Source organism: Artemia sp. Qi Xiang Cuo, chromosome 4 (genome assembly GCF_049724085.1).
Source record: "Artemia sp. Qi Xiang Cuo chromosome 4, ASM4972408v1, whole genome shotgun sequence".
NCBI classification, from domain to species: Eukaryota; Metazoa; Arthropoda; class Branchiopoda; order Anostraca; family Artemiidae; genus Artemia; species Artemia sp. Qi Xiang Cuo.
This window is the reverse complement of record NC_142797.1, coordinates 74,029,639-74,043,677: the sequence shown is the minus strand read 5'-3', so window position 1 is coordinate 74,043,677 and position 14,039 is coordinate 74,029,639. Positions and strand designations below refer to the sequence as shown.

The 14,039-nt window shown below is 33.3% G+C and overlaps 1 protein-coding gene across 1 annotated transcript in view; it reads left to right on the top strand.

The window, feature by feature from the left end:
• LOC148953425 (sodium-independent sulfate anion transporter-like) overlaps positions 1-14,039 on the top strand; it is a 134,230-nt gene that overhangs the window by 87,929 nt on the left and 32,262 nt on the right. Inside the window, exon 6 of the mRNA XM_089087957.1 lies at positions 1,278-1,426. Coding sequence (XP_088944083.1) covers positions 1,278-1,426 — 149 coding nt within the window. The remainder of the gene's footprint in view (positions 1-1,277; positions 1,427-14,039) is intronic.

The following is a 14,039-nucleotide window of genomic DNA, read 5'->3' as shown; positions in this document are numbered from 1 at the left end:
CTAAACCCATTTTACAAGTTGAAGTACTTATCTGTTTCACCCAAAACTTTACTTTACAGCTTTTAGGATACCTCAACACCAAGAAATACTTTTCAAAGACCATTTCAGAGCAAGTTACTTTCTTAATGTCCCTTCTAAGCACTTTCTACAAGTTGAAGTACTTATCTCTTTCATCCAAAACTATACTTTATAGCTTTTAGGATACCCCAACACCAAAAAATACTTTTCAAAGACCATTTCAGAGAAAGTTAATTTCTTAATGTCACTCATAAACACATTTTACAAGTTGAAGTACTTATCTTTTTCACCCAAAACTATACTTTACAGCTTTTAGGATACCTCAACACCAAAGAATACCTTTCAAAGACCATTTCAGAGCAAGTTACTTTCTTAGTGTCCCTCCTAAACCCATTTTACAAGTTGAAGTACTTATCTTTTTCACCCAAAACTATACTTTACAGCTTTTAGGATACCTCAACACCAAGAAATACTTTTCAAAGACCATTGCAGAGCAAGTTACTTTCTTAATGTTCCTTCTAAACCCATTTTACAACTTGAAGTACTTATCTTTTTCACCCAAAACTATACTTTACAGCTTTGGGGATACCTCAACACCAAGAAATACATTTCAAAGACCATTTCAGAACAAGTTACTAACTTAATGTTCCCTCCTAAACCCATTTTCCAACTTGAAGTACCTATTTTCTTCTCCCACAACTATACTTTACAGCTTTTTGGATGCCTCAACCCCAAGAAATATTTAGGCTAGGATAGGTTGAGTTAACTCGGATTAGCTTAGGTTATACTGTGTATGGGTCCCCGGGGAATGGCTTGGTTAAAGGCGTAACCACAGTTAGGTGTATGATTATGTTAGGATAAACTCGGGAAAGTTAGATTAAGTTAAGTTATGCTAGGTAAGCGCGGGTACGTAGGCTAACCTAGTTTAGGAGGGACATTAAGAATGTAACTTTATCTGAAATGGTCTTTGAAAAGTATTTCTTTGTAGTAAGTTATCCTAAATGCTTTAAAGTATAGTTTGTGTGAAAAAGCTAAGTACTTCAACTTGTAAAATCTATTTAAGAGGGACCTTAAAAAAGTAACTTGATCTGAAATTGTCTCTGAAAATTATTTCTTGTATTAGTGGGATCCTAAAGTCAAAATAGTATAGTTTTGAGTGAAAAAGATAAGAATTTCAAATTGTCAAATGTGTTTAGGAGGGGCTTTAAGAAAGTAACCTTGTTCTGAACTAGTCTTTGGAAAGTATTTCTTGTTGTTAGGGTGTCATTCACGATGTACAATAATGTTTTGGGTGAAAAAGATAAGTACTTCAAGTTGGAAAATTGGCTTAGGAGTGCCATTCAGTAAATACATTGCTCAGAAATGGTCTTTGAAAATCATTTCTTGGTTTTGGGATATACTAAATGCTGTAAATTATTGTTGTGGGATGAAAAGGATAAGCACTTCAACTTGTAAAATTGATTTAGGAGGGACATTCTGAAAGTAACCTGCTCTAAAATGGTCTTTGAAAAGTATTTCTTGGTGTTGAGTTATCCTAAAAGCTGTTAATTATAGTTTCGAATGAAAAAGATGAGTACTTCAACTTGTAAAATGGGTTTAGGAGGGGCATTAAGAAAGTAACTTGCTCTGAAATGGTGTTTGAAACGTATTTATTTTTGAAGTGGACTCCTATAAGCTCAAATTAGTATATTCGGGAGATCAAGATAAGTAAATCAAGTTTGAAAATGGGCTTAGGAGTGAAACTAAGAAAGTAACTGATTCTGAAATGGTCTTTGAAAAGTATTTCTTGGTTTTGAGGTATCCTATAAGCTATAAAGTATTGTTTTAGGTGAAAAATATAAGTAATTCAACTTGTAAACTGGGTTTAGGAGGGATATTAAGAGAGGAAATTGCTCCGAAATGGTCTTTAAAAATTATTTGTTTGTGTTTAGGTATCCAATAAGCTGTAAAGTATACTTTTGTGTGAAAAAGATAAGTACTTCAACCTTTAAAATGGGTTTGGGAAGGATATTAAGAAAGTAACTTTCTCTGAAATGATCTTTAAAAAGTATTTCTTGGTGTTGAGGTATCCTAAAAGCTGTAAAGTTTAGTTTTGGGTGAAAAAGATTAAGTATTTCAACTTGTAACATGGGTTTAGGAGGGACATTAAGAAATTAACGTGCTCTGAAATGGTATTTGAAAATTTACTCATTTTTGATTGTTTTCCTTAAATAGTTAATGTATAGTTGGGTGATGAAATTTTAAGTTATTCTTCTTGGAAAATAGTTTTAGGAGGGGACAATAAGAAATTAACTGGCATTGCAAAGGTCTATAGAGATAAAATCATATATGTTGAGGTACTCTATAAGATCTAAAGTATATTTTTGGATGTACAAGATAATAAATTAATCAGGGCTTTAGGAGTGACATTAATAAAATAACTAGCTCTGAACTGGTATTTGAAAATTATTTCTTGATGTTGAGGTGTCCTAAAAGCTGTAAAGTATAGTTTTGGGTGAAAAAGATTAGTACTTCAACTTGTAAAATGGGTTTAGGAGGGAAATTAAGAAAGTAACTTGCTCTGAAATGGTCTTTGAAAAGTATTTCTTGGTGTTGAGGTATCCTAAAAGCTGTAAAGTATATTTGTGGATGATAAAGATAAGTACTTCAACTTGTAAAATGGGTTTAGGAGGGACATTAAGAAAGTAACTTGCTCAGAAATGGTCTTTTAAAAGTATATATAGTTCTTTAGGAATCCTAAAACCTGTAAAGTATAGTTTTGGTTGAAAAATATAAGTACTTCAAGTTGGAAAACGTGGTTAGGAGGGACATTAAGAAAGTAACTTGCTCTGAAATGGTCTCTGGAGATTTTTCCTTGTTGTTGAGGTACCCTAAAAGATGTTAAGTTTATGTGTGGGTGAAAAAGATAAGTACTTCAACTTGTAAAATGGCTTGAGGAGGAAAATTAAGAACTTAGCTTACTCTGAAAGATTCATTGAAAATTATTTCTTGGTTTTGAGGTATTTTAAAAGCTGTAAATTAAAGATTTGGGTGACATCAATACTTACTTCAACGTGGAATTTTTTATTATGAGAGAATTTAAGATAGTACTTTCAAAGAAATTGTGATTAAAAATTACTTATTTGTTTTAAGGTGTCCTAATATCTGTACAGAATGTTAGTTGTTAAACAATATAATAACTACAAATTTTAAGTATTCTATAAGTGGTACATAAGGAAAGTACCTTGAACTGATATGTTCCCATAAAAGTATTTATTGGTGATGAGGGATCCTAATAGCTGTAAAGTATAGTTTTGGGTTAAAAAGATAAGTACTTCAAATTGTAAAATGGGTTTAGGAGGGACATTAAGAAAGTAACTTGCTCTGAAATGGTCTTTGAAAAGTATTTATAGGTGTTGAGGTATCCTAAAAGATGTAAAGTATAGTTTTGGGTGAAAAAGATAAGTACTTCAACTTGTAAAATGGGTTTAGGAGGGGACATTAATAACACAGTGTTTTCCTCAATTTTATTTAAAAAGCTTGTCTTGGTTTTGCTGAAGATTATTTTCTTTTGAGTTTTATTGTGAGTGAGTATGTTAAGTACTTCATGTAGGTAAACTAGTGAAATAGTTAACGAGTAATAGGGTAGTTATACGTACGGGTCTTAGTAATGTATGTCATGTTTTTAGAGGTCTCTATCAATAAGTAAAGTATAGTAGTTAGTGAAAAACATAAATACTTCAAGTTGGAAAATGAGTGTGGGAGGGACATTTGGATAGGTAAGTTTTCAGTAATGGTATTTGAAAATTATTTCATGATTTTTGAGTAATTATTAAAGATTTAAAGTTTAGTTTTGAGTGGAAATGATAATTAATTAAACTTGTAAAATGGGTTTAGGAGGGATATTAGGAAAGTAATTTGCTCTGAAATGGTCTTTGAAAAGTATTTCATGGTGTTAAGGTATCCTAAAAGCTGTAAAGTATAGTTTTGGGTGAAAAAGATAAGTACTTTAAGTTTTAAAATGGGTTTAGGAGTGACATTAAGAAAGTAACGTGCTCTGAAATGGTCTTTGAAAAGTTTTTCTTGGTGTTGAGGTATTTTAACACCTATATAGTTGTGGGTAAGAAAGATAAGTCCTTCAAGTTTTAAAATGGGGTTTGGAGGGGCATTAAGAATGTAACTTACAATTAAATATTCTTTGAAAATTAATTATTGGTGTTGAGGTATACTAAAAGCTGTAAAGTATAGTTTTTGGTGAAAAAGATAAGTACTTCAACTTGTAAAATGGGTTTAGGAGTGGCATTAGGAAATCATCTTGCTCTTATGTTATATTTTAACTGTATGTCTTTGTTTTGAGATATCCCAAATGCTGTAAAGTCTAGTTTAGTTTGAAAAAGGTAAGCACTTCAATTTGGATCATGAGTTTAGAAGGGACAGTAAGACAGTAACGTGACCAGAAATGATCTTTGAAAAGTACTTCTTGGTATTGAAGTGTTTTAAGAGCTGTAAAGTATAGTTTTGGGTGAAAAAGATAAGTACTTAAAGTTGTAATATGGGTTTAGGAGGGACATTAAGAAAGTAACTTGCTCTTAAATGGTCTTTGAAAAGTATTTCTTGGTGTTGAGGTATCCTAAAAGCTGTAAATTATAGATGTGGATGAATAAAATATAAACTTTAGGTAGGAATATTGGATTAGGAGGGACAAACAGAAAGAGACTAGCACTTTTATGGACTTATTAATGATTTTATATTATATGATTTAAAATATTAGAGGAAAATAATCTTGGTTTGATTCCTATTCAGTTACTACTACATGTAATATGTTGGTATTAGTTACGGTAAGAAAGAATAATGCTCTTAAATGGTCCTTTACATGTACTTCTATTTTTATAGGTTTCCACTATGCTGTAAAGTTAAGTGGCTTTTTAAAAATAAAATTTCTTCAACTTGTAATTTTGGTGTAGGAGGGAGAGTAGGTCAGTAAATTGCTCTGTATTGGTATTTGTAAAGTATTTCATTGTTTTTGAGGTATCATAAAATCTCTAAAGTATATTTTTGGATGAAAAACATAATTACTAAAACTAGAAAAATGGGTTTAGGAGGGACATAAAGAAATTAACTTTCTCTGAAATGTTCTTTGAAAAGTATTTCTTGGTGTTGAGGTATCATAAAAGCTGGAAAGTATGGTTTGGGGTGATAAAGATAAGTACTTCGAGTATTAAAATGGGTTGAGGAGGGACATTAAGAAAGTAACTTGCTCAGAAATGATCTTTGAAAATTATTTCTTGGTATTGAGGTATCGTAAGAGCTGTAAAGTATAGTTTTGGGTGAAAAGGATCAGTACTTCAGGTTTTAAAATGGGTTTATGATGGATATTAAGACTGTAACTTGATCTGAAAGGGTCTTTGAAACGTATTTCTTGGTTTTGAGGTATTTTAATACATTTAAAGTATACTGGTGGTTGAGATAGATAATTACTTCAACTTTTAAAATGTGCTTAGGAGGGACATTAAAAATGTAACTTGCACTGAACTGGGTTTTTAAAATAATTTATCGGTGTTGAGGTATACTAAAACCTGTAAAGTATAGTTGTTGATGAAAAAGATAAGTACTTCAACTTTGAAAATGGGTATATGAGGGACATTAAGAATGTATCTTTCTCTGAAATGGTCTTTGAAATGTATTTCTTTGTAGTGAGGTATCCTATAAGCTTTAAATTATAGTTGTGGGTGAAAAACATAAGTACTTCAACTTGTAAAATCGGTTTAGGAGGGACATTAAGAAAAGAAGTGTCACAGACATTTTATGTTAAAATCTGTTCTGTGGGATGATGTATCCAATAGATTGTACGTTTAGATGGTTGTGAAAAAGAATAGCCCTTTAAGATGGAATATGAGTTTAGGAGAGACAAAATGAAAGTAAATTATACCGTAAAGTATTTGAAAAGTTTTTGTTGATGTTGAGGTATCATAAGAGCTGTAAAGTATAATTTTTGGTGAAAAAGATAAGTACTTCAACTTGTAAATTGGGTTTAGGAGGGACAATAAGAAAGTAACTTGCTCTTAAATGGTATTTGAAAAGTATTTCTTGGTGTTAAAGTATCCTATAAGATGTAAAATATAGTTTTGGGTGAAAAAGATAAGTACTTCAACTTGCAAAATGGGTTTAGGAGGGACAATAAGAAAGTAACGGGTTCTGAAATGGTATTTAGAAATTATTTCTTGGTATTGGGGTTTCTTTCAAGATGTAAAGTTTTGTTTTGGGTGAAGAAGATAAGAACTTCAACTTGGAATATGGGTTTAGGAGGGCTATTCGGTAAATACCTTGCTCTGAAATGGTCGTTGAAAATTATATCTTGGTGTTGAGGTATCCAAAAAGATGTAAAGTATAGTTGTGGGTAAAAAAGATAAGTACTACAAGTTGGAAAATGGGTTTAGGAGTGACATTAAGAAAGTAACTTGCTCTGAAATGGTCTTTGAAAAGTATTTCTTGGTGTTGAGGTATCCAAAAGCTGTAAAGTATAGTTGTGGGTGAAAAAGATAAGTACTTCGAGTTGAAAAATGAGTTTAGGAAGGACATTAAGAAAGTAACTTGCTCTGAAATGGTCTTTGAAAAGTATTTCTTGGTCTTGAGGTATCCAAAAGCTGTAAAGTATAGTTGTGGTTGAAAAAGATAAGTACTTCGAGTTGGAAAATGGGTTTAGGAGGGACATTAAGAAAATAACTTGCTCTGAAAAGATATAATAAAGCCTTAAAAAAGTATTAAAAAATGGGGAGGGGACCCTTTGGGCGCCGGGGGTCCCTTGGGGGGCCGTATGGTCCTTTGGGGCGCTGGCGGGGGGGCCCTTCGGGGTTGTGATGGGGGATCGGAACCCTTTGGGGTTGGGGTAGAGGACCTCACGACACTGTTTAAATAGAACTTGTGTATTATAATGACCACAGAGTTTCACCCTCAAATCCTCTTCTAAAACATCTTCTAAAATCATCTTTTAAAATGTCTCTAACTGTTTCGCCGAAGTAATTCCCTAAAATGTCTAAAACGCTTTCGCCCAAATAACCCCTAAACGTAATTTCATCGTGTTCCCTTTGTTTTTGGCATCTCTGCGCTGTCACATTTGAAATTACTAGGAAACCCTTTAACGCGTTTATATCTTCATCGCTAAGATGTTTCTTGGAGAATTGTTTCCATGGCGAAGTTTACTAATATCTTTGGAGTTCGACCAGTAGAATTGTTTCCTGGGCAAAGTTCATTAATGTCTTGGGTCTATTCCTGGAGAATTGTTTCTGGGCGACGTTTTTTAATGATTGACAGATGATGTCATGGTTGATTGATTTGTCAAGAAAGGGGAATTAATTTGTTGTTTCTAAGGGGAATTATTGTTTCCTATTCATGGACACCTTAACATTCGCCTCAAGCGTGCACTTGGCCAAAACAACAACAACAATCAATTGATCTTGAACGAAGTGTTATTGACCCTGTCCCCGTTAGACTCAATAATCCAGAAAACATCTATTAAAGTGAGAAAGTTCCTCTTTTTTATTCTCACTGACAAAAACCATAAAACAGACATATATTACTGTTGACATCCGAGAAAAACATCAAATAAATTGATCAACACTCATAACCGTCCAAGAAACAACCATAAATGTGAGAAAATTCCTGTTTTTTCAAGTGAGAAAAATTCTGTTTTTTCATTCTCAGTGAGAAAACCATAAACCACGTGGTTCGTACCGGAGTAGCACCCCCCCTTTCTACTTATATATCAAATATATAGTTTAATTTTGTTAGTTCTTTCCAAGACTGTTCCAGACACATTTAGTTTTCACTACAAACAAGAGTTCGGCTAATGCCCCCTTTCTCTAATTGAGAAAGTATAAAGCCCTTTGAGTAGTTGGTGCTTTACTAAAAACAAATTATCTTACAAATTTTATCGTTTGTTCTTACTGCGGCATTGAAAATAAAATAAAAATTATAGCGAAACAGAATCCTGAACTTATGAGCATTCCGCAATTAATATCATTATTTATCAAATATTCAGTTTTCAGTAAAGTTTTCAACGTAAAGTATAGTAAAGTTTAGTAAAGTTTACACAGTTTACACAGTTACGTCATTAAAGTTTACTTACTTAGTTTTCAGTAAAGTGCCAATGACGCAGTACTCTTGTTTTGGTGACTTGTGTTCGTTTTTGCCTTAATCTGAATATTAAATTTATGTTTTACTTTTTTTAAGATTTATTTATTCATTTATATTACTATATGCTATATATTTGTTTCCTATGATTGTTTATTTAATTTCTGTTCCTTTTGGGTTTCATTTATTCTTTAATAGTAAATATTTGTTTCGTTTTAATCTTGATTCTCATAATCAATTTAAGTTTTACTCGTTTTAAGATTCATTTATATAATTAATTGTTGTATGTTTGTTTACAGTGATAGTTTGTCTAATTTCTTTCCCTTATAGGTTTTATTTATTCTTTATGTAACTTCTGGTTGTTGTGATATGAATTATTATATATTTTTGTTTCTGCTGATCTTAAGTATGACCTTTACTTTTCTTTGAATTTTCTTTTTCAGAATTTTTTTTAAAAATAATTTCTGTTCCTTTTTTATTCCAAAGTTTCAAGTGTTTCAAAAAACCCTATTTCAAAATCTTTTTGTTTTTCAACATTAATATTTCATCAAAGTATAAAAACTGCTATCAAAGAAAAAAAAATCATAGTAAAAAAGCACCAATTTAATAAAGTATCAAATTAGAAGTTGTATGATCATAAGGCTTTCAAGCGCATTCCTAGAAAATTAACACAGGATTTTAAACGCATCCCTATCCCCTTTCAATGAGAATAATTTAAAAAACTTTTTCCAAAAAATAAGTTTTCCAAAGAAAAGTAAAGAACTCCATTAAACAAAAAATGAGCAAAAATAAAATGAAATAATCTACCAAGCGTGAAACTACCACAAATTAGCATAGATAAATAAATGAAACCCAAAACGAACAGAAATTACAATAAATAACCGAGTCAAACTCAAAATGAGCAGAAATTAACATGAGTTGGGCTCAAAACCCCTACGCCATCCCAAGGCCAGAACATAATTTGCACTTCAGTGAAAAAATTTAATGTTTTTACTTTTATAACTTTAACAAATCAAATAATATTAACATTTTGGTTACTAAATATAAGTATGTGTATATTAAATTGACAATGCACATTCATTTGTATTTTTTTCAGTAAAGTGCAAACTATGTTCTGGCCTTGGGAAGGCATAGGGGGTTTTGAGTCCAATTCTGTTTAATTTCTGCTCGATTTGAGTTTGACTCGGTTATTTATTGTAATTTCTGTTCGTTTTGGGTTTCATTTATTTATCGATGCTGATTTGTGGTAGTTTCACGCTTGGTAGATTATTTTATTTTATTTTTGCTCATTTTTTGTTTAATGGAGTTCTTTACTTTTCTTTGAAAAACTTATTTTGTGGAAAAAGTTTATTTAATTAATTTCTGTTCTTTTTATATTCACATAGATATTTCAGGGAAATAGAAAATAATACTTTAAATCTTTTTGTTTTTTTTTAAAGACTTTATAGTTTGGCCTGCTATTTGTATGCTGGAGAACAATTTTCAGCAATTTTTAACAACATACACCCTTTTATATATCTGGACACAAATAGTAGTGTTTAATTTAGTTTCACGCCTCCTCTAGTTGACCTGAAATGAAAAACTTGATACCATTCGCAAAAAAATCTGTTTAATTTCTTTGATAGCTTGGATACACCTACGCTATTTTGATTTGGTTAAATTTTAAGGGCAGAAGTAGCCCCAAAAGTTTTAACATAATACCCTCAATCGTTCTTGGGATGCTGCTGAGATATCGTATTGGCAGCTAGCATTAACACAGTGCATGTTGATTTAATATTAACGCAGCGTTTAGTTTTTAAAAATAATTGGCCAATGGGAGGGTGGGCGTGGGAGGAGGATTAGTTGCCCTCCAATCACTTTCGACTATTAAATAGGCCATCAGCCCTTTCTATTTTCAATCGAATGAGCCATTTTGAAAGTTCCTAAGACAACTCCTTCGATACAAAGTGCCCTGGTCTAAAAAAAAAAAAAAAAAAAAATTTACCCTAATTGATCTTTACTTTAAAAATGCCATGCCTTCCAATCACTTTCGACTATTAAAATTGTCACTAGGCCTTTTGATTTCCAATCGAATGAGCCATTTTTGAGTTTCTACGACAACGCTTTCTATATACACCTTATATGCCCACAGAGCATAAATTACAACCCCTATCCTAAGGGTTTTGAGGGGGGTTGTCATCCTCAAAGATGTAATTTCCAGAACTTTCTGCTACGTTGAACAGAATGGCTATCTCAAAATTTTAAATGAATGTGTTTCGGGAAATGATGATCGTGAGAGGAGGCTCAGTTGCTCTCCATTCACTTTTTGACTATTAAAAAGGGCACTAGACCTTTCAATTTCCAATCAAATGAGCCCTTTTTGAAGTTTCTACGACAAAACTTTCTATAAGAAACTTATATGCCACCAGGGTTACTTAAAACTCTTGCCCCGAGGGCTCTGAGGGGGTTTTCATCCTAAAAGATCTAATTTCCAGAACTTTTAACTACGTTGAACAAAATGAATATCTCAAAATTTTGATTGGACTTGTTCGGGGAAATGGTGAGTGTGAGAGGGGGGCTAGTTGCCCTCAAATCACTTTCGACTATTAAAAAGGGCACTAGCCCTTTGAACTTCAAATTGAATGCGTTCTTTTTCAAGTTTCTACGACAAAGCTTTCTATAAAAACCTTTTATGCCCCCAGAGTATAATTTATAAAGCTTGCCCTGAGGGCTCTGAAGGGTTTGTAATCTTAAAAGACCTAATTTTCAGAACTTTTAACTACATTGAACAAAATGAATATCTCAAAATTTTGATTGGATGTGTTTGGGGAAATGGTGGACGCGAGAGGGGGTTAGTTGCCCTCCAATTACTTTCAACTATTAAAAAGGGCATTAGCCCCTTCAATTTTCAATCGAATGAGCCCTTTTTGAAGTTTTACGACAACACTTTCTAAAAAATCTCATATGCCCCTAGGGCATAACTTACAATTCTTGCCCTGTGGGCTGTAGGGGGTTGTCATCCTCAAAGACATAATTTCCAGGACTTTCAACTACGTTGAAAAAATAGCTATCTCAAAATTTGTATTGTATGTTTTTGGTAAAATGGTGGGCGTGAGAAGGGGTAAGTTGCCCTCCAATTACTTTCGACTATTAAAAAGGCCACTAGCCGTTTCAATTTTCAATGGAATGAGCCCTTTTTGAAGTTTCTACGAAAACGCTTTCTATAAAAACCTTGTATGTCCCCAGGGCATAACTTAAAACCCTTGTATTGAGGGCTGTGGGGGGGATGTCATCCTTAAGAACCTAATTTCCTAAACTTTCAACTACATAGAACAAAATGGCTATTTAAAAATTTTGATTGTATGTTTTAATAGAAAAGGTGGGCGTGAAAGAGGGGTTAGTTGCCCTGCAATCACTTTCGACTATTAAAAAGGGCACTAGCCCTCTGCATTTTCAATCGAATGAGCCTTTTTTGAAGTTTCTACGACAACGCTTGCTGGGGGCATAACTTAAAACCCTTGCCCTGAGGGCTGTGGGGGAGTGTCCTTCTCAAAAACATAATTTCTTTCTGGAAATCAACTACGCTGAACAAAATGGCTATCTCAAAATTTTGATTGGATGTGTTTGGGGAAAAGGTGGGCGTGGAAGGGGTGTTATTTGCCTTCGAAGCACTTTTGACAATTAAAAACGGCACTAGCAACTCCAATTTCCGATCGAATGAGTCGTTTTTGAGGTTTCTTCGACAGCTCCTTCAATACTAAGTACCCTGGTCTAAGACAAAGAAACTCCCCCCCCCGCCAAAATATTGTGCCAACATCGTTCTTTACGGCGCTTTAGTGCTGCCTATGATTTCAAGTGCATGCCCTCTGACGTCATGGCATCCATGTTTCTAGCGGTCAGCTGGCAAGATTCCCTTGAGAGCCCTGTTTCTAGTCGATATTCCCAAACCCGTGGAAGATTCCCACCCCTGACAAGAGTTTTGGGTGTTTTAATTACTAGGAAAGTGATCGGTGTAAAAGACAAGTTCAAACAATATAGAAAATGGAGCTCCTTGCCCCTCGCACGGGTTTCTAGCGCTCGCTTGGTAAGATTCTGAGGACGCTCTGTTTCTACGCAACATTTCCAGGTGATTTCCACCCTATAGGTGTCTAGACGATCATTTTATAAGGGATCATGTCCAAAGATGCCTTCCCAGGTGGTAGAAGCCATTTTGTTTTTCCCCTAACGGTGTCTAAACGCTTGTAAGGAATCGTGTTTAAACATGTTTTTCAGGTGGTAGTATTAGGCATTTGTATTGAACGAGAGTTAGTTTCTTTCCGGAAGTGGGACAGGCAACATTGAGATAGATGCTTATACATTATTGAATATTGAAATTGTTGATGAAATGGGACCGAAAGTGCCTAAGGTGGTGGTGGAATTTACAAGGGTTCCCGACTAACCCTAGAATGGGACAAGCTGTATGCTGAATATGTTTAACGTTAAGCAAATTCAAGTCGGTAGAACAATTATGCTTTGTGGCTAAGGTGAATATAGTGCATATACAGAGACTACAAGATAGATTAAATGCGCTGGCAAAATATATTGAAGAGAACAATTTATAGAAAACAGTTAGTCTGTATTTCGCTGTGATAGTGTTAAAATGGCTAGATTTGAGAATCAGAAAATCTTACGCAATCTAGTAAAAATGGAAAAATGGTTAGTTTTAGATGATGACTTTCTGGAATTATCTCTTCAAAGAAAAATATTTTCTCGAGAAATGCTTAACGATATAATGGGAACTGATACCCCATCTTTGGACTATTATATGAAACTTTGTCATCGTGGTCCCCAAGCTTTTACTCAATTCATAGATACATTAATTGAGACAAAACAAAATGATATTGTGGTTTTGCTCTTATCGACTACTTAGATGGCCATTTTGCGTACCCACTTCTCCTTGGAGACATTCTTATTGACCCCGAGTCAGTTTCTTTTTGGAAGTGAGACAGTTAACATCGAAAAATGTTTTACACATGCCCATTATGCTTGTATACATTGGGTAGCTGGTCATCATGTGAGAATTGTACCTTTGCTTATGACTATAGCGTAAAATGTAAATTATGCAATCCGTGTAAATTGCATAGAGGATATGCAGTGCAAATTAAAGGCTGTAATTCATGTCTTGAAGAAATTTGTGACTCTCACAATAGAATATTCTTATGTTCCAACTGTCAATATGATAAATTTGATCAATGAGAAAGTACTTACCCAGGCATGATTGCGACAAACCCTAAACGTGAGTTCACTTTATTTCTCAGAGACTGATATCGTCATGGGTTTAAATTGTTTTCGGAAGAAGAACCTGGTCTACGCTTCAATTGCTGGAATAATAAAAGAGTCCGTTTTTTACGACATCGCTATGAAGATACTGGCTACTATGATTATAAGCCTACAGACTTTTATTTGGCTGTTACAGAAAGTAATTTTTCATATGAGAATTTTGTATGTGACATTGCTTCAAATAAGTAAGTGGAAACACGTGAATTTTATAATATGAATCAGAGTAGTATTATTGACTTTGCAAAGAGATTTAATAAAAATGAAGTTATACTATATTATAGAAAATGTGACCCTGACTATGCATGCCAAGATGAATACAAGTTATATCCTGACGACCTGCTGCTACTTATCGGTTCTGATGATTACCTATAAGTAGAAAAAGAAATCTAAAAGACACAATGTTTTGTACATATACAAATTTTATTAATAAACAAATTTATATACATATTTAAAGCATCTCACTTTTAGGGCACCGAAATATATGTTACAGAGATAGGAAAGAGTATTTTCAACTAGAAAGACGTTCAATCGAGGATTTCACCATAAATCTTGGAGAATTCCATGTAGGTATGTCCGCGACATCGAAAAATAAAATATAATAGAGGATAAAAACC